Source organism: Atheta coriaria, unplaced genomic scaffold (genome assembly GCF_025399875.1).
Source record: "Atheta coriaria isolate IRGN ID8LTWV9N9 unplaced genomic scaffold, Caltech_Dcor_3.1 hic_scaffold_6_pilon, whole genome shotgun sequence".
Classification (NCBI taxonomy): domain Eukaryota; kingdom Metazoa; phylum Arthropoda; class Insecta; order Coleoptera; family Staphylinidae; genus Dalotia; species Dalotia coriaria.
In genome coordinates this window covers 5782042-5807659 of record NW_027045448.1, presented here as the reverse complement: position 1 = coordinate 5807659, position 25618 = coordinate 5782042, and the positions used below count along the sequence as shown (strand labels likewise).

At 42.2% G+C, this 25618-nt stretch overlaps 1 protein-coding gene across 1 annotated transcript; it reads left to right on the top strand.

Annotated features, from left to right (window-relative positions):
* The first annotated feature begins 6949 nt into the window (after positions 1–6949).
* On the top strand, positions 6950–23350 carry LOC135794412 (early growth response protein 1-like). Its single transcript, XM_065305691.1, is given in 4 exon segments — positions 6950–7380; positions 10735–10768; positions 20084–20386; positions 20389–23350. Coding segments are annotated over 2 exon segments (1419 nt in total). The 5' UTR covers positions 6950–7380; positions 10735–10768; positions 20084–20284; the 3' UTR covers positions 21706–23350.
* Positions 23351–25618: the final 2268 nt, after the last annotated feature.

Below are 25618 nucleotides of genomic sequence, written 5' to 3'. Positions count from 1 at the left end.
GCGCGATTGAATGCGATTCCGACGCGATTAATTACATTTATTGAAGAAGCACCAGCCGAAAAAGACGATTGCGCATTGAGCGTGCAGAGATAAAGAGCGCGTAATGAATACTTTACGCGGACTCGCGCCACGATCAATTTGGTCATACAATGGCACAAGTTGAAGTGAATCGATACCGGAAATTGGCAAAATTACCGAAAAGCTGAGTGCATAGTGCATAATTCAGAGTAATAACAATTTCGCAATTATTCGTAATTTAATTTTTTGATATCATCGGCGTATAAAAAGTTTGAGTTAATGTTTATGATAAAGAATATAAAGAATATGTTCTTTAGGGGAAGTGGCTTTCCCACGAAGCAGTACTGTGACCCTTCGTAATATGAAATAAGAATAAGAATAAAGCAAACATGAGTCGTAAAAGTAAAAGTCGCTCTTCCCAGTTCCGATGTTGAGTTCCCCTTTGATAAATATTGCATTGTATTATTGTTGGAATGTCGGAAATATGTCGAGGGTACCAATACCCTCTCACTTATATAAATTGTGAATATTTGCAATGCTGTAAGCGCGAAAACAAACGAATGCAACTCACGACGCTAACAAATTGCAGGCGAATAAAGCTATATAAGCCGTGCATCCCGCCGTCCAATTAGTGTAAATGAGTGAATAAGTGTAAATATCCAAGGGATCGTGTCCGGCGCGGCTTCTCAAGAAGCCCACTCGTGATTCTATTGACCCGCGAGCGCAGGCGGCGAGATGCGCGCGGAAAACCGGTCCGGGCCGCGGTCAAATAGACTGGCGCGCGCGCGAGTGCGAGCGGCGCATGGAAGCAACAGGTGGAGGATCAGCGCGCTTGCCGGATGATGATCGCTATGGGCAAACGGGGGAAGCGCACCGCGTCGCACACCTTTCGCGCGCGGCGCGCTTCGCGAGCTGGTAGCGTGGTAGCGCGCCTGATCACGGCCGACGGTGAAGAGCGATCGCGGTGTTTGCGCGCGGCGTGTTCGCTCCTTCGCGGTCGTGTCGCCGCCGGCGCGGTCCTCCCACCGACGCGCGTTTATGCCGCCCTGCTAACGCTAGACTGTGTTTCGGCGCTCCGCGCTCGCAGGAATCCTGCGGAACGTTCCCGCAACTATTTTACAGCTTCAATAGAGAGCGTACGTAGGTACATCATACAAACATCATCACGTATTTTCTTAAAAATTAATTTTATTTTACCTTGTCGCGAATCATGCTGCGTTTAAGCCTAAAATAGTTTGTTTTATAGCCAGTAGATGTCGCACCCTACTTCCCTTTGTGTGAATTTTTGTTATCCTAGGTCCGCAAAAATGATTTCCTAACGTTTTGTGAACAAGAATTTATTTTCCGTGGGCTTAAATATTTATATTGATAGTTAATTAGAACCTCAATAAATAAAGCAGCGGCTGGAATTAGGAATGTGTACCGTTTGTAACAACACCCACTGTTTTACAACGCTCGTTACGACTTATGCTACTTAACCAACGAATCGATTTGCATTCGAAATCGAATCTAGTCCAACCAACGCGTGCTTTGGAAATTAATTTTCTGAATTAAACTTTAAAAAATCATAAATCATAAATTTTTACAACTACAAAGATTATCAGTTAAAAAAAAACTGTAAAAATTCTGTAGATTTTTAATTATACGGTTAAAACGAAAGTGAAACTTAAATTTATGTCCGTGAAAGGGTTGTAAATACAGCGGTCATAAATCCTCCACCCGATATCTCTCATTAGGCGCAGACAGTAGTACACACACCTATAGGGGTACGCGTTGTGCGCAACAAGAAGTCAAGTGTGCGGCTCAAAGGGGATGATGAATGTTGCGGGTGTGTTGACGTGCCGGCGTCACGCTGTGCGCGAGTCGCCGTGCTGGTCGATGCACCCGCTGCGCCAACACGGGGGTGTTGCGCGCTAACTGCCATTATTTACTACCCTCCGACGCGCTTAAACAACCCTATGTTATGTTATAGACTCTGCACGATGTGTGTGAATTTAAGCGCCGGTGATCAACAGGTTAACGCAAGCGAATCGTGTGTTGGTTGCATTTCGATTTTGATTTTCTTGCAGTGGAAGCGAAAAAATCTAAATATGCAAATGACCGAACGCAGATTAAATCTTCGACCGCTGTGAACATTAAACGTCTTCTTTATGAACTGGATAACGATCAAAGATTGAACATCTCTCTGTGTCGCGACTTCTTACAGTTTCTTACAGTTTCGTACAGTTGTTAGAGAGGCTTTATTGCCTTCCTGCATGTGACCCGATCGGATGCGCTTCGAACTGTCGCCAATTAAATTCCGAAACGTACTCGCATCGGAAGTTAATCGATTTTAATTAACGACGTTTGACTTGCAGATCAAACCATTCAACTGGAACCAAACAGACTTAATATTCCAGTTGAAAAATAAAATAAAACAATATTTTTGTTTAATATTTTTCACAAATACCAGACGTCAATACGAATGTTGCGTTATAGCATTCCATTGCATTCGATTTCTTTTTCTTTCTTATACACGTGTCCCGAGTGTACGTGTTGGCGTCGCGACTTGATTAATCTATTAACACCCCCCGCGGTTTTAACAACACGCCATATTACAAGTCGTAAATTGAATTGAAAAATTTCTTGTCGGCATATATTACGCCATTACATATTCGTTTGCGTTGTGGAAAGCTTCTGTATCGGACATTGCGCAGACAGAACAAAAAAAAAACTTACAAATACAAACAGTTTGTAGGAATGACTTGGGCGCGTATAATTATAATGGTTATCGTTGACCATAAGTGATGAAAAATTTATTGGACAGCCAAGTCTACAGAAATACGAGTAAACGGACAATAGAATGAAAAGAAAATTTATTTAGGCGTAAAACAGTGGAAATACCTAATAACAGGGTTAGTTTGATTAATAAAATATCACTTAGGTGGTCATGTTTGTATTGTGTGTGGGTCACACTTAAATTTCTTAATTATTTACGTATTTTGTGTTGTTTATGCAACTTTTATGCACGTCAGCATGTAAAAATGCCTGCATTCCGTATTTTCTATCCTGGCTTCTATTTTCTATCAATTTGGCATTTAATGTTTCACCTGCTGTATAGAAGCAATGTTTGCGCGCGTGTGTCTCGTGTAAAAACCGTCTCGGGCTTTATGCGGCGCGCGTGCCACACATCGTACGATTTCAAAAGAAGCCAACAATGCGCACGAGACAGCCGCAGCGCTCGGCGTCTCGCAATGCGCCATTGAAGACGTCGATGGCACATCGCATTCAGCCCGCAGCTAACACAACACAACACGCATGATATCATATGTGCGCGCCTCTTTGGCGATGATAAAAGCGCAAGCGGTGCTCGCCCGCAAGACGGTTTGCGATGCTTCGGCGAGTTTCTTTGCGCAACTAACTCTCCATCTCCACCCTGTGGAGACGTATACAAGACGCACACATACGTGCACACACAGGCACGCATAATCTTTTAACTTGGTGCATTATGTGTGCTCTATTCATCGCACGTTCGAGCCCCATCTGTGTGTTTGCAACGCGCTGCTGGGCGTCCTTCAGTTGCATGTATATTCCTACCGATTGTCAATGATATATATCCGATCGGTATTGACCGCTGGTCAATGCGCCGTTTAGCACCCTTGTTTGTTGATTCTTGCCTTCAAATTGCAGCGAATGTTTAACAAATGTTTACGCGTTTCGCCCACGTTTTGTGGCGTTTGTTGACAAAGGGCACACGCATCGTTAGAAAAGGCGCCAAACTGCGATGAAATTGCCAGCACAATGCTACACGTGCCGGTGGTGGTCTGTTGTAACAACTGTAGATGTCCAGATTAATGCTTCAGATTCAGAAGGAAGACAATGTTTGATTAACATTCATTCACATTGTAACATCCAATTAAATGATGGTTTATCTGTATTGTTAGATTCGGATTTGTTTTGATTGCTATTTGAAATTAACAAAAATCAACAACACAATTAAAATGTATTTGCATATTAATTAAGGTAGCATTGGTTTGGAAATAGAACCGCGTAATAAATAATATACTTGTGGCTAGGTTGATAATGCGATTATGCATACTAAAAAAGTTTGTTAAACTTAAAGTATGCACGACGCGGCGCGTTTTTTTTCATTTTCGACTTCATTAAAACGACGACTCGCTGTGAAGTTACGATCATAATCGTAAATATCGGTTTGGATATGCTCGGCATTAGGCAAGAGTGGGGTTGGACGTTTTGCTTTGAATTAAATGCTCGATACGAATGTGGAACGTGAAAGATGCGATCGAATTATTCGAGTTATAATCGAATGCAAAGCGTGGAAATCTTCGTTGTTTGTTGTGCAATGAACAATGGCAATGACAATACGTACCGTTATTAATTTTATGTTCTGTGTTAATTACGTACATTGTTTTGAAATTCAATCTTTTGGATTGAGATGTCTGCCGACATGAAAAAGTTTTAATTATGTTTTGCCACTTGATTAATTACTAATCGATTAATTATTAATTAATTATTTATCGATGAGCTACTTTCAAAACATATTTCAATATGTAATTAATTATGACTTGTTTTATATAAAGTGTTTGATAAAAATTAGTTAATTGTAGTTTAAAGTTGAGGTGAAATACCTACTAAATATTATCAATTTGCGCCATCTAGCGTAGTAAAGATACGATTTATAAGAAATAATTAATTTTGTTTTGTTTTTGAGGTTAGGTAGTAGATATTCAGTTGCACCCAGTATGAGATTACGAAGAACGAAGTAAATTTTAAATCGAGTGCCGAGTACGAGTTATAAGTCAATAAAATAAATCGTTATTGCGCGTAAAACGTTGCGAAGAAGCACTTAGATTGGAAACGTCGTGGCGCATTGCAAGTTACGTGTGCGCACATACCCGTCCGAATGCGCAGGCATTCAGAAGTTGGAAGCACAGCGTTCGATTGATGATGATTGCTTACGTTTATAACGCTCCCGTGAATACGAACGATGATAAAATAAAACCAGAAGACTTTATGACGACATGCCAGCCGCGCACGCAACGCTCAATCGTCGTCGGACAGCCGCGGATCGCATGCCGAATGATAAGAATATTTATTAATCTGGATCTTTAAATATTATCCTCGGCGGCCAGCGGCGTGAATTCCATGTTGTGTGTACGCGCGAGTGTTAATTTATTGCACGGATTGCACATTAAGGTTAAGTGAATGACAAAATCAATCTTTCTAACATGCAAGCAAACGTTAAAAATTAATTTCCAAACAAACGATCAATCAGTCAATATAAATTCGCACAATGGCCCGAAGAGGATTAGGTTTAAACGTCTAGACGCATTACGATTGAATGGAATCAGTCGAAAATCCGTCGTTGGCGTGCATTATGAGGGTGGATGAAGAAGTTCCGCACGAGCCGTGAGGGAGCCGGGCGCTTTGTGTGTATGTCACGCTAGACTTTCTCAAAAATTCGGTTTGTAACGTTTTTCGCTATCTGCCGAGGGAGAGAGGTCTCGGCAAAGGTGCACACATGAGAGTCGCGCACAATAACATTACGCGATTGCCTTGGAGAGGGGCCATCCGTATATCCACGTGCCCTATTCTTGAACGGGCCGGTACACACAAATATCTTATAGCCGGGAGTGTAAGACGAGCGCATAAAAGGCAAAAAACAAGCGCACCCCACATCCACGTGCGCGCAGCCCAGATGAAAATGCGTTTTTTAACGGCCGTCGAGAGTAAAAGTTCGCGCCACTATTTTTCAACTTTCTAGCTCTAAGTGATTCCGGGAAATCGTATAATTATGTTAATATTTATCAGATATTTGATTATAATTTGGAACAACTTAATTTAGATACTTACCTTTACCCTGACAAATCCACAACAATTAAATTTCTCTTTTGCTTATAGGTAATCAAAATCAGTTAAATGTGTCCTCGAGCTGTTTTCGAACAGCTGCATACAATCGCAGCGCTAATCGATTAACTTCATAAATAAAGCGCAGAATGTAGAAAAATAAAATCATCTGATAACCAAACGTGAACAGTCAAAGAGAGTCGTTTGGAATACTTATGTGAACCGCGCAATATCTGAATATGTCGCATTATAGTAGTCAATAGACTTTTAATGAATGCCAAGCCAACGCTCGGTTTCTATCAATATAGAGGTCAAATTGATATCGGCATTGAATTCATAACATCCATTATTTTAATTTCACAATACCCGACTTATAAACGCGTTCACATGCGTTCTAATGGCCGAAAACTTCGAATAAATTGCTACCTACTACTCGTAGAGTAACGATGTTAACGCAGCAAGTGGGAGTCGGTTGTTTGGACGCTGATCAAATTGCTATTATGAGGTATTTTCGTTACTAATCTGCAATTACGTAAATGTTTGGCGTGAGTTTTGAGCGAATCGTAAGCAAGTAGGCGCATCTATTTTGGCGAATGAAAAAAATACATACACTAGAGATGCTGTCCGCGATGACCAGCGAAGTAGGAGTTTTGGCACTGGTTGCGCATTGAGGAAAATCATGAGAAAATTCCACGCAAGCCCCGGCTGCCCCTTCTAGAGCGTGATAAATACTCTCGCACACTCGCCGCGTGATTTCTATGGCATAAAAATAACTTTTCACAACCGGTAGCGTTGTTCTTCGTATCGCGAAAGCATTCGAAGGAATGTCCCCCTCGTAAAGCTCAACACGTGTGATTAAAATCAGGTTATCGTCAATACGGGGTACGCAATTTGACGCGCAAAGGGTAACCCTCGTGTGTGCACCCTCACGTGGAGTAGTACATTGTAAAAGGTAGCGTAGTGTGTTCACAGTAAGCGCCGGTGTGTGTGCAAGGAAAAAAATCGTCGGTGGTGGGGCGTATGGAGGTGATGGACGTAGGCAGGCAGAGGGACTCTCTTGAGAACGAATCAACGCGGCGGCCAACCTCCGCGATACGGCCAGCTATCGGCCGCGACACGACGTGGTTTAGTAGCAAGCGTGCGCTCGCCGGCTCGACACACGCGCTCGCACGCTGCGTGCGATTCACGATTTGATATTATCCGCGTGCAGAACGCTAACATTTTATTATTTTTTATTTTATACGACGGAAGTTTCCGAAATCAAAAAACTAGCGATTTGTGTTTGTGTCCTGCCTGCCACTCCAAGGAAATCGTCATCTCAACATCGTCTCCGCTTCTTTTTCTAAGACATGTGACTGGTACAAATCAGCTGGGAAAACTATTTATTAATTTCACCACCCACATTTGTTACAACTGCTACAACTGTTTTAATTTGCGACATATGTTCACCGCGTGTGTAACCGAAGACGCAAGTTGTGTGTGTGCGCTGGAAACCGCGTTGTGATCACTATCGAGGTGAGTACGATTGCAAGTCACAATAAATTCAGCTAGTTAAGTCCGAAAACCGCACACGCTTCCTTCGCGCGCGCGGCACATTGTTTTGTTTGCATCGCGCGCGCGCGCGCGAGAGCCGGAATCAAAACAATGTGGGAATGTCGCCCCGAATGGCGATTGCTTATCATCGCACGCTAGTGGTTCGATTAGACGCTTGGATCAACACACATATACACACATTTAGTGGTGAAGTGAAAATCGCGCCCAAATCGCAGCCGAAATTTTTCTGAACACGACACAAGTTTGCTTTCATGTTCCGAACTTCTGTATTTGCAAATAATAATGATCGATTGTCCCCCTTGTTGGTTGGTAATCTTATCTCGTAAAAGTTAGTAAAATAAGACGACGCATCAAAATGGTGGTTAGTACAGCTTGCCTAACTTTGTGGAAAATATTTTGTTGGTACGCAGTGAGAATGTGAGAAAAGTGAGAAAGTGTCAATAAATGTGTGTGGTAATTACGACGACCCTGGCCCGATAGATTTCTTAATTGTCGGTTTGTCTAAATAGTGGCAATTATGTCGTTTTGCCAATGTCACGATTTGAATATGCGCCGCAATAGCTGTATTTCTGAGTAAAATTTATTCTTTCTGATTACGTTCACAACTAATATGTTATTTTAGTCATTTTGGCGTTTATTATGTACTCACAGTTTTACAACACACCATCCAAAGTGGATAGATTGTAGATTTGTGTATAGTACTTACTCATAATTAGTAAGTGCGTTTCCTACGCACCCGGCCTAACTGTAAATCCAACTAATGCAGAAAAATCTGTTGATGCGCCGAGTTTATACAGATAAATACATTTCGCAGCTATGTGTGAGTGTGTGTGCACGAATAAAGTGTGAAAGCACTTCTTTTCACTTGATGCTCGTCGCACGTCGCCTTCGTCTACAAAACGCGCGCGCATGTAACTCGCTCGTTGATTCTATGAACGAGGCACTTAGTTTAATTGCCTACAAGTCATCGTTGTCGTTGTTGATAGATGATATTTGATATTAAACATCGCCGGCCTATGATGGCGCAGGAGAGATGAAGGTAGAAGGTGAGATGCGTTCCGGAGAACATCTTGATTTTTGTTATTAATCGTGCGCGATTATAATTGTATAACGTTGTTCCAAGGTTTATCAATGGTAATGCTAAATATACAGCGTGTAACAACCAAATAACCCTTTTTGAAATTATCACTTAAAACCAAAAGAAAAACAAAAGTTTTTTTTACATCTAGTTAGATCTAAATAAATTGAAAAAAGAAGATAAAGATTTGTTTATTTTATATTTCCACATCAACAAGACGCTAATAATATACAATTATCGTAAATTTATAGTGCAACAAATCCATTTCTGAACTCTTGGTGTGGAATCGTGAGTCGGTCGTATAATGTTGATGTTCAAAATGAAGACGAAATAAAGAAGTGAAATATCAAGTGGTTTCGGTGTATTATTGTGAATGATAGGTAGTGACTACGATTTAATTTCAAGCTCCGTCGTTCTGATGAGATGGTGTCGGACTTTCTTTGATTGCGGCTGAGTGGTGCGCACGAGAAGACTTTTGGATGTGCTGCACGATTTGCTAATTTGCTGAACAAGCTCAACAAGTTCGAAAAATTCATCTGATTGAATTTACCCGAAATAGATTCAATTATAATTCAATTTGAGACTTTTTTTCGAATGTAAATATGATGTTAAATTATGTTCAGTGTTTACGATCATTTATGTTCGCTTGTTGGTAAAATGCTAACTTATCGCTGTGAACATTTAATTTATCGCCGAACCGACATTGCAAACAAGAAATGAATTTTTGTTTCGTTATTGTTTTTAACTCGAAAATTTGCAAAAAATTTTAATTTTAATCAAATCTTTAGTTGCTTGGATTTAGATTTTTTCATTCGTGGGAATTTAATTTTGATTTGTTTGACAGTAAAATCGTGATTCATACGCACACGCACTCATAACTCAGATTTAATAATTTTTACGCTGAGCGTAATTACGGTTGACGATAAACTTTCGAAATTATAATAAAACACTACCTGTTTTGCGCTCCTGCCACTCGTATTCACTGCCGTTGTGTGTTTATCTAGCCGCGTTCTTAATTAACGACTCACGAAATATATTAAATTATTAATGCGACACATAAACGTCCAGTGCGCTAATCATTCTTCGATATATTATACCAAAACAAATTACACCCAAGCGATCAGAACTAGATCATTCATTTTGCTAGCTACTTTTTAACCATTACGTTGTTAATAATAAATCTCGTTAAAAAATCGTATCGAGAGGCGGCATCATAGTCGAATCAATGCGAAACGAAATGAAAAGAAACAAGGAAGCAGTCGCGATAGAAAAAAAAAACAGCAGCCGAAATTTAATGTTAATAAGCGTGTGTGAAAACTATTAGCAGCGTAATTATTTTTTATTGATCTCTATATTATCATTCGCTTGCGATCTAGCATCTAGCCGGCGATAAATTTCGTCTAGCGATGCACAGCAGCAGCGTTTGTTGTGGAGTCGGTGAAGAATGCACAGCATGCGCGAAGTCGCGCACGCTGAAATAGGCGGCCGATATGTAATTACATTGCGACACACACTCGGTCATTATAAAATTGTTTCGCTAGCCACTCGGAGCGGGCGCGAGTCGGCGACGTTTTACCTCCTCGGCGCTATCTCGTAACCGCGCATTACGGACCATTAATAACCGACACGTATTTCGGAAGCCGAGATATATTCATCTATGCGTTCGCGTTACAGCAACACAGGCAAACGCAACGAACGCAACGCACAATGTACCCAAGTATGACTATTGATGGATTACACTGGTGAGATCTAGGATTTCGAGACTGGCAAGACGATTATTATATACGAACGTGTTTGCGCCGCGCGAGATAATGTTGATACAGTTTTAATCATTACAAATTACTGTTTTCTATTGTAATCAAATCGGGCGGGCGCTGATGTTACGCGCATAGAAAACGTTGTAGTGAAACGAATGCGATAATTACATTTTTGGTCGGATGGTGGTCATTGGTCAGAGAATACGCAGTTAGAATTCTCACTCGGGCTGTGAAACTCACAACTCCCACATGTTTGGCCGCGTTGGTGTTGAGGAGCTGTTGAGGTTTGAAGTTTTCGTTCATTAGCATGCCTCTAAGCGGGCATTAATGGACTTGTATTTACCAAAGAGGCGCGGACATGCGTACATTCCACTTAGTGATCGAACTTTTAGATTTAGAAAGACTTAGCACCTTCGAAATGTGCTAAAACTATCTTTTCTGTAACTGATTTTAATTTTTCTCTTTCTTATTTGATTGCAGATACAACCCACGAAGCGGATATCAAGATATCAAGGTGTGTGGATAATTTGTTTTCGTTTTGTGCATGTTGTTGTTTACAATTTGTGTGTTGCTGGGGCAGCGACCTAAGAGCGCGCGGCAGTTGTTGGGGTAGTCGGTCGCCCTTCGCAGGAAACTGCGTATTAGCATGAAAATCGATCGATGAGGTTCGTGCCGGGAGTAACACGACGGCGGGGTCAAGGTCGGATGATACTAGGCCTGGCAGGCACGAGCCTCCAACGCCACCACTGCCGCCGCCGGGGGTGCACAACCCCGGAATTGCACGTGCCGACCTTGACACAGGATGATGATCCTTGAGGCGGCAACTGCCATCACCATCGTACACTAGCGCTCGTAACCCGCAAAATCGATACAGCGCACTTTTGCTGTTTTGCGAATAAATCTGGAGTGGCATATCGCGAGAGCAACAGTCGCGCACCTACTACGCCGGTAGACGCGCGCGTGTTTCGGGCGGTTTTAAAAATACGAAAATGATTAATGATTATCAAGTCTATCGTTAATTTGGCGGCGGAAATTGGTGTTCACTGGTGCTCTTTATTTATAAAACGGTGGCATCGTCGGTAAGTTCCACCGTTGCCGCCGTTAGAAGTGTGTAAGTGTGTGTTGTGTTTTGTTTTGGATTATTTTTTTCATCTTCTCGCGGTGCTTCTTTCCACGCACCGAAAGTGTTGAGTAAAACATACACACACCGCTGACTTCTCGCACGCAAACAAATATTTTTCTATTAGGACCGCCGACAGTTCGCCGGCGCAGGAGTTTCCGAGATATGATGTGGGTGTTTACGTTTTTTGACAGAAATATCTTTATTTTCATAACAAATTTATAATCGACTATAAACGAGTCGTCCACTAACGAAGCGCACACAGAGATACATATTTATCGTTCGATAATGATGCGTTAATTTTTTTATGAGTGAGGACACACATTTTGAAATTTTGAATTGATATAAATAATAATATGCGTGATGTAAAACAGCTGACAATATTTTTCACTGGTTGCCCACAAGCGCACAGCCACGTGTAGGAGCAATAGCAACTTTCCTTTCGGCTGGTCGATTTCAGCTAGCGCGCCGTGCGTGAAAATGCATCTCGCGTTCCGTTGAGGAATGAGTCGTGCACGGCCGGTCGTTATTTTTCTCTCCTTTTACCGAAAAACTATTTACGTCTGTCTGTACTAAATTTAAGCGTGCGTCTACTGACTGACTATGCACCACTCTACGAATATCCTTTACGCGCGCGTGCATCCCGCCGGCGTCCCACGACTCTCGGTATAAACGAAAATTCTGTCACTGCCCGTCTGGTGTAGCGAGTTGTTTTCCGCGGCGGCCGTGTTCGCGAATCCCTCGCGCGGCCAGGTGTTGTGACACGTTATGTAAAGTGGCCACTTGCGTCATCGGCCCGTCGACCAGCGTCTACGCATTTACTACTGCCACTCTGAATTTAACTGCACGCGCTCGGCCGGTTCGATTGCGCGCTATTGAGAATTTGTTGTGAACATTACTAATTGATATGTCTCGCCGACTCTCGCGCGCACCAGAACCGAATTTTATACGCCGACGACAAACGGTTTACAATCCATTTAGTATACTACCATTATTGTTGATGTCAGTGTTGTTGTTGATCTGGTTCCAGTTTTATAATCAGAATATCGCCGGTAATTATTACATAATTCGTGCGCTGCACTTGTAAAAAGATTTAACGTCGAAAGACCAGCTCTGAACGTTCGAACGTCGAACGCCGAGCTCGCAGTGTGACCATGTTGTCTTGTCACATTTATCAAAAACTGTAGCAGTGTGTTTCTATCTGTATATAATTACAAACGAGCTGGGAATGAGACGCGCGCGCGCGCTCTCGCGCAAACACAAAAACACAATACGTTTATTAGTTATTGCGTTAGCGTGGACGTAACGGCGACCACAAATCAATCAAACAAATCATAAACGCCATCGGGAGGCTTACAACGCGCCGGAATTTATTGCTTCTGTTTTCTGCGCTGGGCACAATCATTACGCTCACCTTATCAATCAAATCGTAACGTAACCTGCGCGATGTGTCATGGTATTAGTTACGTTTTGCTTTTCTCGAATTAATTATATTTATTGGCTATTAGTTAAACGTTTTTTCTCTTTTTGTATGTTTCGTATTTCTTGGGTTAGCTAAAAATATTCAACCGTAATGTGCGGATACAAGCATCGAGAAGCAACAGGTGAACAGACGGTTTCAAGTTGCATCCTAGGATTTTATCTGTCACCGAACATAACGAAGATAGTGATGCTTTTTCCGCTATCCACTTGACTTTGTATGTTGAAGAGGAGTAGAAAAAAGCGGGTGGATAATTATTACGGGCCGCTGTGGGTATAACGGTAGGAATTTGTCAAGGGAGCACCTTCATAAATTAGCCACGTCGACAACTCCCGGGTGCACCACGCACCTCCCCGACCTTAATTCCCACACGCTGTCGGCGTAATTTTCGGCGTGTTGAAGATTTCTAAATTCAATCGCGATTCAATCGCTGATCACCGCCGCCCCGGCTTCTCCACTTTGACGAGCGCTCGTCTCTTGCTGGCGCGCGCGCGCGCTCTTGCCTCTTTAGGCGTCTTCTCGCATCTTCAAGTCAACAACTCGCGCGATGCATTCTACCTGTTTTTTTTCGTCTCCTCTTATTCCATCAACTATGCGCTCGCTACTCGCGTGCGTTCCGTTCTTTTCTCCTTTCTACAGCCAACCGTCCGAGTGCCGAGAGGCTCCTCTGTGGCGAATGCTCCGCGCCGGTTGCGCATCGCATTGCATCGTTGCGTTTCTTTTTCATAATGCGTTCGCTCGGATCTCCATCGTGCCAGCGAGCTTCGTTTGAAATGCAGCAGGTCGTTTTTGTAGGCGTCCGCTGGCTGTCTCTTAACTCTTCGATCTTCTGAAGTTGAGCGTTCGATTTCGATTTCGGAAGAAACGAAACTCAAAAACGCCAATAAAAAAGACCCACGCAGTATTGAATTTACAAACATAATTAATTGCAGAGGAAATACTCGATTTTCACAAGTTAATAACTCACTTTATAATGTGTAGCTGTTTTGAGTTGAACGTTTTTGTATGTGATTTTGTTAAATACGAGCCTGGAAAAGGTCAAGATGACCTGTTCGCATAGCTCTCTAGCTACCAGATCCGAAATTTGTGTATCGGCGAGCTTAAAGGACAAATTTATCGTCCTGTCAATAGGAATACGAGCCGCCGGAGCTTAAAGTTATGCGCCGACGATAGTGGTTTTCAGCCACTCTCCCACACAATACAAATTTATATCGCGTCGCTGTTTTGTTTGTTTGTTTTTTATACGCATCGCTTTAAGGCATGCGACGTATTTTTGAGGGGAAAGCGACGCAATAAATAAAAAGCGCATCAAAAAGCTCGTCAAAGGTATCGTAAATAAGCGAGCGTGTTTAAATTGCGCGCAAAAACTAGGCTCGTCGGCGCGCGCAAATGAAAATAATAAGCGCAGCGGATGAAGCAAAGACGACGAGATTGCGAATATGAATAACGATCGGCGCGAGGTGGGCATTAATTGGTAGAAATCGAAACCCGACTGTAATTCGAATTAATGGCTGGTTTCAATTATGCGCCAGCGCCCTTTTTGCGGTTCTTTATCATCTGTAATTATATTAATTTTTTTGTTGCCGCATTTCTTTTTAATATTACTCCCAATCGTCAGCTGTCTGCGCCACTGGGCGTTATGTGAACTGTCGCAATATGGGGCCAGGATTAAAATATAATTATGATTCGCCGAGTCGTGGTGTGTGCGTTTTTATCGTTAAACGGCTCACGAGCATCTTGCGAACGCACGGCGGTGTAATTGATTGAAGGAGTAAAGCTTGACTCTGCGCGTCATTAGGGCGGCTCGTTAACCGATCGCAGCATCGACGACACACCGCTAAATAGAAAAATTAATCATCGATCGATGGTAATTGCGAAAGTGAACTTACAATCTGCGCGAGCGCGCTTTCAGTAAATATGCAAGAATGCGTCCGACCATCAAAAGCTCGTGCGCGCGTCTTATTTACGGCTTTTAAAACGACTGCTCTCCGCTGCCCGTAATCGTAACACACGGCGCGCATCCTCCTTCTTAATCCTTTTTGACAAATGTTATTAAATTATTAGCCTCGTATTATTATCGTCGTTATCCTGATTATTAATGACGGCGCAGGAGATCAAAGTCAACCGCACGCATATAAAATTTGCCATTAAACCAAAAATATTTTGCTGTAATTTTTTACATAAATTAATGATCTATCGTTAAACAATTAAAATATAAACAAATAAATAATAATAATAAAAATAATTCTAGTTAATTACCCACGCAGCGTAAAACTGATAGACACAAGATTATTAATCGGTCAAGGATGTTAAGTGCTATTATAACCATTATAAAATTTATAATTTCACAAACCATTGCGCGACTTATTAAGGTGGCACGTACCTACTGGCGCACCGGTAAACTGGAAACTTGTCAAAGACAAAAGCAATCAATCAACTTTAACGTGGCGTTGAAAAGGAATCACGCGGTCGATTAACTTTGCAATTTTTCAAAAAAAACCTTTATTTCGACAACGAAATTTTTTTATTGTAAAATTGGGAGCGGGAGATAAGAAAAGAATTCTTGAAGAAATTCATCTCATTAGAAATGTATTTATAACAATAAAAATTGTAGCAACATTTATTTGTATAGTTTTGGATTTACAAGCAGAAATTGCGCGATAATAAATCGACGGCGTATTTATATTAATGCCGTTATTTATTTGTTATTTCGCTTTACGCAAAATAATGTAACGTCCGCCTGGCATACGCGCGCGCGAGATAAACGCGTTACGTTTATTTATACGCGTTCGGATTTATGGAATGCCGACGTATTACCAGTGGAAACATCATTCGGCAATTTAATTTTTTCGAGGCTCGCGTTTGCTCGCGGTTCGCATATTTTGACGTAGACTCGCACACACAACATTCGTGTGCGTCGAACACGCCGCGCTAACAACGTGTTACACTTGCGGTTTTCGATTTCCTTCCTATTAAACCACCTTCGACCACTTGAGCTATTTATCTCCACAAAACACACTCACGCACCTACACACACACCATACACAGGCTGTTGTCAACAGTTAAAAATTATTATCGACATTAAAGTGGGTATTAAAATGTTATTGATATTGTTGTGTTCTTTGTGTTATGATGCGGGGTGCACGCACGTGTGATGCTACATGCTACGACCCCCTGAGGGGGCGATTACTGAATTATAGCGAAAGTTGGCTGTTTCACCTGTTGCACAAATTGCGCGAGCGTCGTCCGACGGGCGTGTTCGCTGATTGACAAAGCACACATCATTTTTTTTTTCAACCTTTGCAAGAAAACCAATTCGTGCGTAATACGAACTCAACGATTTAGCAAATTTTCGGATGAATTATGTTTTTATCTGGTGGGTTGTAAGCGAACGGACGAGTAATGACGGCAGGTGTGTGTGGGTACTCGGGATAATTTCGGTTCTAAATTGTGCAATCGCTATTTTCGAGCCGGAAAACGTATTGTTTTCCACCGCAACAATATATTTCATCGTTGGCAAGACACGACACGCGCACGCCTCCACAACCGCGAAATGCGCGGATTTCACGTATTTGACTTGCGACAAGACAACACACAATTAATTTGCGCCATAAATCCGAACTAAAAATATTTGGACATGCTCGACTTCTATGGGACGCTAATTTATTTACGTGGATGTGAAAACGAGGAAAATGTTGGTGAAAAAAAGAAACAAACAGATTTTTACGTCGGTAGAAGTAGTTTTTCATGTGATATTTATGCGCACCGCAAGCGCTAGGTGCTAGACACACCTTGCTGCATGTGTTTTCAATAAATATTATCCGCATCTTATCTGCATGTGGAGCGTATGCACTCATTACTTTGCCCGGTACGCCTACATGAAGCTTTTGACGCTCGGGCATATCGGCCAAGTAGCTGGAAACTACTTCATGCATTCAGCTGATTGCAGAGACACCCGAGCCGAAGAACAGTGTTATTAATTAAAGTATTTATCGATTTGTTGCTACTCTACGTAATAAATTTTATTGACTTCGACGCTTCTTTTTTTTTTTCTTAATAAAGTTTCATTCAAAATTTATTTCGTGGCCACCCAGGCTGTAGGTATCTTGTGAAAACCGAAAGCGTAAATTGCGCATTTGTATACAATTTGGTATGATATTCATTTAGTCGCAATTCAATTCGATGGGAATCAATTAATAAGAATGAATTGAAGATAATTGTGTATCGTTGGCATCGTCAATGGTGGCTTTCGCCGTTGGCTCACCATTGTGGTTAACTGGTTGTCGACGTTGTCGATGTCGATGGATCGCGTTTTTTTTTAATTCTGCGTGTGCAATAACGAAAAATTGAAGCGCGCACAATGCGGGCACCTGTTTTAATAGCGCGCACACGCGTACGCGGTTAATTTCGATGAAATTAAAGTTAAAAGTGTGCTTTTAAAAAGGCATTAAATTGTGGGCACGAGCTTTAATGCGCCGGGGCGATCCTCATTTGCTCGACGCATTCCTGCGTCAAGACATGAAATGTACTCCTTGTGTGCGTATGTGTTGATCCAGTTGAGAAGTCTGAAAGTGTTATGAGACGGACGATAACAATGAAACTAAATGGTCGCGCGCGCATCAGCAGATGAGGCATGTCTTGGTAATTGGTCAAATTTGTAGCGCTACTAGCGCAAAAATGCTTCCACATCTTGATGCTTTCGCGTCCAATTAATCCGGGGAATTTGTTTTGTTCACGGCTTGGCAATGCGCACTCGAACGCGTAAATTCTTATTATTCTAATTCTTGGTATCTTGGACAACTAGGAGGTCTGCATTTTTTTGATTTGCGAAATACTTGGAATTCGTGATCTTGATCTTTTATCAAATTATCAATGCTTCGATGTGATTTTGTAGGTTCGATAATTAGACGAGTTTAAAGGCAATAAATCGATTTTCGCAGCTGGGCCGTTTCGCCAAGTGAGCTTTGTGGGTGTCTCTTTGTGGAGCGTGGCGTGGCGTGGACAAAGGAAGATATGCAGTGCATTTTTCATTATAAAGCATTATCGAGCGCTTTATAGAATTCACTGCACGAACCCATTTGTTCAAATGAAGCGCGTATATTTATAGCGCCTTTGTGGCGAGTGGCAACGCGCGCGGTTTTTATCCGAATGCAAGAAATACTCCTCATATGTGCCATATTCTTCTTCTAACCGTTTTCGCATTAATCGCTTTTGCCATGCGACCATCGGCATGGCATCACTCACCATATCGAGCCGGCGAAGACGCGCGACGACGACGACGGCGCGCACCATCCGCGGCGATTCGCCGAAGAGCTCGCTAGTTTTGCACCTTGCCAGCCAAGCTCGGCAGCCGCGCGAGCATTCGCATTATGCACGTTTACGTATAAATTTTAATGCCGCTTCTTAGATGGGACAGATACACGCTCCTCTTGCGGTGCGTATCCAAGTCGTCAGCTTCGATTTGTGTTTATTATAAAACGCCTGTAATTCCTCTATAATTATCGCCTCGATAACAGCCGCGAATGTTTGATCTCGGACTGTACGAATGGCTTTCGAAGAGTTTATCTACCCAGAAGATCCGAATCCAAATATGTAGACTTTCGGAATGCCAACTCGCAGGTATTGACCGTCGATAATTTCATCTATTGATATCGGGTTGTGTTCGCAAATTCATGCGGAACAATCAACTTCGACGGGTTCGGTCATCGCCGATGGGTTTTAATGATGATTGAACTGGTATTTTTATCGTCAAACAAAATCTGATTTATAATCATACGCACAAATATGTCACTTTTTTTTATTTGTGCGCGCGCTGTCCGAATAGAAATGTAACCAAGCCATTATGCGTAAAAAGAAGTGTATAATTCGGTTCGGAGGCGCGCGCCGCCGCAATTTCGTAACGCGAGCGCGCCGTCCAAAAAAGGAGCTGGCGTGCTCCGAGAAAAACGTAAATTTTATGTGCGCCACATAATCCTTAAGCACATCGCTGTAATAAACGTCGAACGCACATGAAAAGACGCGAGCCGGGGCACTCGCGCCGCCGAAGAGTAGTTGTTAAAGCCAGACGCTGATGGCTACGATTGCCGCTATGCTACTCCTTTATGAATATACGCGGCACATTGTTACACAAAACGTATAATAGACCACATTTCGTTGGTTTTTTATCGCCTTTATGTAGGTTGGCTGCCTGCTTCGATTCGCTCCTCTGCGAGAATATCTAATCATCATCACGCGTAATTTAGAATTAACACGCGCTCGGCGCGAATAAATCAACGCGCATTTTGCTGCAAGTGCATTCCAAAGCGTGCTTTCATTATGACTGAAGTTTTAATTTCTTGAAAATAATAATAAAAAAAAAACACAATTGGTAATATGCGGGTTATTATTTGTGTTGGTATTGAATGGTTTTCCGTTGAATGTGGATTTCTTCACCACCCCCGTAGGTGCAATGCGGTTAAAGATGCAGCTTTGTGTCGGCGATGGACGAGGCTTTGTTGGTGTCGAACCGGTGATGATTGCGAAGCTCTGCGGTTGGCAGCCAAGACCGCATGCAAGAACAACCAACACTCATCTTGATGCGCACAGAAGACACACACACACAGACACATTTCTACACTTACAACGTACTCGCGCCAGTCGTCGTCTCTGCGTCCATTCATATTTCATAACGAGGTCAGGTGTATCAGGTGTATGACGAACACGGCACGCACGTTCGCGTGGAGAGTGGAATCGTCGGCGACCGATGCCTATTTTTTTTTTGCTTCTTTCCTGTGTTGAATGTTGTTGTTGGCTCTCGCTGGTGTTTTCTTTCGAGCGTATGAAAACGCTGTAGTTATAGCTCTCGCGGTTGCCGCCGTTTGTGAGGAGTACACTTCGTGTCGGTGCGGACGTATTTGCGTTTTGCGGGCCTGCGGGTCATAGGGTGGCTGGTCATTCGTTCGTTCGTGCGTGGATATCAGACACACGCTCAGGCGGCAGTGCTTTCTGCTTGTGTTGGTGTGCGTGCGTATGAAGAAGGTAGCGAGTTAATGATCGCCCACTGAATCCTCATTACCGAGCGTATCCCACTGACTGGTATTCCATCGGGTTGCACTTGACCAACGCGCCGCCGCACTCATCAGCAAACGCACGTAGAGCTACTAATAGACGCGGATTAGTCTGTCTGCGCGCAAATGCCGGCCCGTGCTTAATGCTCGATTCTAATGTGCGCTTTTCGTTTGTTGTTGCAGTCTTGGGTCGTTGATTGAGTTTTGCTTCACCTCTACGTCGTCGCCGCACCGCCAGCCTGCAAGGAAGGAAGTGCACAGCGAGAGTATTAAGCCGTCAAACTGCTTTCCCTAGTGTATCCATCGCAGCATGCTCATAGCGGCACGGGCCGCAAGCAGGAAGAAATTTCACAAGGGTCCGCGGCCCTCAGCCGCCACGCGCTAATGACTATGGCCGAGACTGCTCTGGAACCCTCGCATGATAAAACGCATAACAACAATCATGTCTTCGCGGCGAATCACAATCGACCCGTGGGCAAGGAGAAGCGAAAAGGAAGCGGCTCAGTCAGGTGCTGGATAAGCTCACGGGCGGCGCCGGCGTTGGAAACTGCAATGCGGCGCCGACACTCAACAACAATGTCCAGCACATTAACAACAACATCAAGCAAGAAGACGAGCGCGCAATGCTGAATCACAAACCGCACATGACGGACGTGTTCCGATACGACACTGCGATGGATAAAGATCGTTTTCCACAAGCGGGTAGTGAGGATGAGGATGTCTTCAGTCCAGCGAGCAGCAGCAACAAATCTCCGCACAGTTCCACAGAATCTCCTAAGATCAGCCTGAGTATCAGCCCGCTGAGGCTCAAAGAAGAAGAGTCCAGCATAAGTCCGCCATTACACAAAGCGCCGTGCTCATGTTATAATTGCATGATCGGCGTGGGTCACCATCACCCACCGTCAGTGCATCCTTGCGATCGTTTCTTCCCTGCCAGCCCCATTTCACCCTTGACTGCCTCTTCGCCCGCGCCTCCGCCGTACAACTTCGAACGTTACTTTCACACCAAGTACCTGCCAGACATTTTCCGCCGACGGAGCCATTCTGACTCGGACCTGCCGCTCTGGTTCACCGCTAAAGCGGAACGAGCAAGCGCGCCAATGGGCTGGCCCCATCCACTCACGATATCCACCGGCAAGTTGGAACCCGAAGCACCTAGTCCACAAGAATTTCCATTAGACTTATCATTGAAGACGCGTCTGCGCGGTCTGATGCAGACGCCCATGCAGACTATGACACCGTCCGGCTTTCTGCCGCCGCGCTCCACTGCCGGAGCTGTCCAAGTACCTGTAGTCAAGGGCGATGTGGCGTCGCCTACCACCAAGGAATCAGTCGCTTCTAGATATAACCTGGAGGTACATCCCGTGGTTGAGGAGATGCCGCCCGGTTCTGACGTCGCGTTTGTTTGTCCCATTTGTGGCCAAATGTTCAGCTTACATGATCGACTTGCAAAGCACATGGCGTCACGACATAAGAGCCGCCAGAATTCAGGCGATAGCACCGCAAAGGCGTACCTTTGCGAGGTATGTCAGCGGTCCTTTGCGCGCAGCGACATGCTCACCCGCCACATGCGACTGCACACGGGCGTCAAACCGTACACGTGCCGCGTGTGCGGGCAGGTCTTCTCGCGCTCCGATCACCTCTCCACTCATCAACGCACCCACACCGGCGAGAAGCCCTACAAGTGTCCACAATGCCCCTACGCCGCCTGCCGCCGCGACATGATCACGCGGCACATGCGAACGCATGCGAGATACGAGCCGGATAACGTGCTCGTCAAAGCCGAACCGATTAAGACCGAATGAGGCGGCGATGATGACGATGTACTCTTTGCTCGTGATACGCGCGCATCGCAACTGCTTTGCCCAAGAAGAGACACGCGAAATTTCAATACGAAACAAAAATGAAAGAAAGAATTGGTTGTGAATTAAAAGTTAAATCAGCTCCGCGAAGTGGAGTGCGTTGTATTATCTCGTTAAAATGTTGATAACATGGAATTATTAATAATCGCATTGCGGAAAGTGTCAGGTTACAGTTGCATGTGGCTTTATCATGTCCTTTTAGGATCTCATATCATTCCATCTCACGAACATATAATATCACTCGAGAACCCCATGGTGAAGCAGAACGATTAAAGTAAAGAAAAAGTATTTATATATCTGTGTATCTTACTGTGCCAAAAATTCGTTAAAATTAGGGCAGGACAAAAAGGGGGTTTGATGAAAAACTTGAATTTCTGAACTCTAGACATTAATTAAATTTAAAATGAAACACAAATTTTAAAAATGACACGTGATGCTGTGATATTTGTAAATGTAAAGGGAAAACGTTGGTGTTTATTTCGTACAATTTATAAGAAGTCGACTACTACTTAACGGCGAGAGGAATCGCGCTATGTATAACACTAGAAGTATAAAACGATAAGCATGAAGAGGGATATTTTACTACTGCAGAAACACGAGGTCTGAGTAAGCTCTATTGCTATTTTTGATACGAAAAGACTCTTTACGGGAACCATGACAACATGGCAAGATAGTTTTAAACTAGCCGATTCAATTTATGTTTGATCGTTAAATTTGTTAGTCGGGCATTAGATCAACATAATTCAACTCATTCAAAATGTGCCACTAAAATTGGTTAGATCATGCAACAGAACAAGCACGAACGAAGCTCACTGAATTCGGTGGTAGGACGTACGTCTTTTCACAACTACAATGCAACAAAGACAAGACAAATAAGTATATTGTATGTTAAGTTCGTAATTACTCAGCAGTAATGTTTAGTTTTCTTTGATCTACACTTACTGATTTACAGTCTGTTATACTCTGAATCTCAGTTACACATCTGTCTCAAACGCAAATCGAGGAACGTGTTCAAAACATGCTAGTTTTTAATAATTTATTACTTAAAATTAAATGCATGCGCATTGTTATAAACTAATTCAGTTTCAATTAACTTATTTATAATTAATTTAACTATCATTATTACTTATTTGTATGTATTCAGTTTTATTTTTTATATTTTGAATGTATAAATATTTATTTCGTTGGTTTTTTTTATTTTGTATTTAATAGTTTCATAATGAAAGAGATGTTTTCCTTTTCTAAAAAGTGATTTAGATTTAATCAATTTAGTATTGATGTAACTTGTACATAATCGATCCGAACGCGATCATTATTAGCTACTTAATTTTTTAGTATTCTTTGTTTATTACTATTAATATTATTCATTATTCATTTTCATGTTTATTTAACTTAACTCATAATATTATTAAATTAATATTTTGTAAGCAAATGATCGAAACGGAGGAAAAATTATCGAAATTTTGTTAAACGACACGCTGGAGGTTCCAATGTTTTATTTTTATTATTATTTTTGCTCAGTGTTTTGTTATTTAAATGTCTTTTGACGAAAGATGAACGATGAACGAATAAAAAACTTTTGTTTTAACTTTTTATTTTTATTATTTTATTACTTTATTATTCTTTACAGATGAAATTTATTTATAGAAAGTGTGAATAACCACAAACGCTACAACGATTTGTTGCTGCTCAATATCCGGTTGGTGTGCGTGCGTAAATTCGTAATATCTTGCTCAAGAAATGGCCAAGAATTTCATAAAGCTTCTAAAACTGCTTGTAAGAATACGTACCAAATGACCTACATAATGTGTGCTTTATGTAAGGATGTCAAAATATGAAAACTACTTGTGATAATGATACTTGGATGTATTTACAACTGAATTGTTATATGCATACGACAACCAAAAACGAGGATGAAATATTTGTACCTTTACTAAACTATATCTTTCAACAATCATTACTTCACACCGTAGTGTAATTCGAATCAGAAAGCATCAAACGTAACTGTTACTTATTAAGCTCGCACTCGTGCAACATACTGAATGTAAATGTTTCCATCCACTTTGATAATGTATATGACCAGTCCCTAATCATTGCCTTGTGATGTAAATTATAAACATTTATACATGACTATCGTACATTTTTTACTCTTGAAGCAATTGTTAACGGCCATCATTGTTGTTGGTGAAGTTGTGTTGAAGAATATAAAACCAAGAAAAATAATAAACAAAAAAAGGAAAGCAAAAGATATTGTATAATCCCTTGTATGATCCCTTGGCGCTGCGCGCTATTGTGGTGTATTTTTTTGTAATAAAAGTATCATTAAAAGAAGGAGTTTTTGTGATTTACTCATCGAATCATATTGCATCCAAACTTAATGATACGAGATAACCGCACTGACGATGGAACATAATTTAAACCTAGGTTAATTAAATTAATGATCATAACCTATAAATTAGATGGCTCAGAATTCCGGGAAGACCTGGAGCGGACACATCCGCATCTTCCCACGTAACCATCAAGAGAATTCGACGCATTTCACAGTCGCTCGGATGCCTACTCCTTTGCTGGCGTTTGGATAGCTCTATTACTGCCATTGCCACGATGGTGACTACTCCAAAATACACATCTACAAGAGCGACAACGACTTTCTACGTCTGTTTCTCCCGATGCCGTAGAGATGAAGATCTCGGTGTGTATATCACGCTTATAGGTCTTTAAGTGCACACGCACGACCTGCCGAAGAGGCATCCGTGAGGAGTCCGGCGAAACAACGGCGAACTCTCGTCGTTGTAATAAACGTCACAAAGTTCCTCCAACTCTTCCAAGTCTCCGAACTCTGCGTTGTTATCAAACGCTCTCACAGGATGATCCACGAAATGCCAGCGTGCGTTGTGTCCTGCGTCGGGTTCGGTGTTTGCGTGTGTTTGTTTCGTGCACATACTACGCGTACCGGCAAAATTACGACCAACGTAAATCTTCATTAACGAGATGAGGAATTTGATCGTAAATTACAGGTGATTGTGTGTCATTGTATCAGGTGAGTCGTATATTGGATAGCGTTGTGATCGCGCAATGATGTCGTACAGAATCTTGGAATATTTTTGGGAATATGAGAAATCTACGTGCTGTGCGTAATTAATTCATTAGAAAAATGTTTGCGCCCGTAGTTTATGAATGAAATACGATTTCCTCGTTGCGTGAAACGTGCTTCTTCTGCTTTTTTCTCACTCAGTGCGAGGATACATATTATATTTAAGTTTAATGATAGAATCTTAAAATATCTGAAAAGTAAATATTTACGTTTAAATTACTAGCAGTTTACAGCTATTTAAGTGCCCATGTCACTACATTAGTGCAGTGGTCGGTTTTAAGGTAGTTCGGTTGTTCGGAGCGTCTTCTCTCTGGCGCATTAAGCGCATATGAATAATAAATGCGTGTAGGAAAAAATCGGAAATCATGCTGCGTGTCGTGGTGATTTATTTTTTCGCTGCTAGATAGCATTTAAAAACGGAATTTCAATAAAACTTTGTGCATAAATTAATGACACAGGCCGCGAGAATAACAGGAAATGACTTTTAAACTCGAAGCGTACCTCTGAGTGCATTTTACGTGTCATTTTTTAATAGGAGCAGATTTGAAAGTGTTTATTTATTGTATTTTGGCTTGATTCCAATATGCCCGCCTTAGATTTAATTTTTACTTGTGTTACAGGTGCTCAAGTTGTTTACGAGATGACACGGTAAGATTTTGATTGAAGCCCGTCCGTATGCTAGTAACTAAGTTGATCAGAGTCGTTTGCGTAAAGTTGACTGGGCGTCGATTTTTCACAACGATATGAAATCTTTGCGATCTC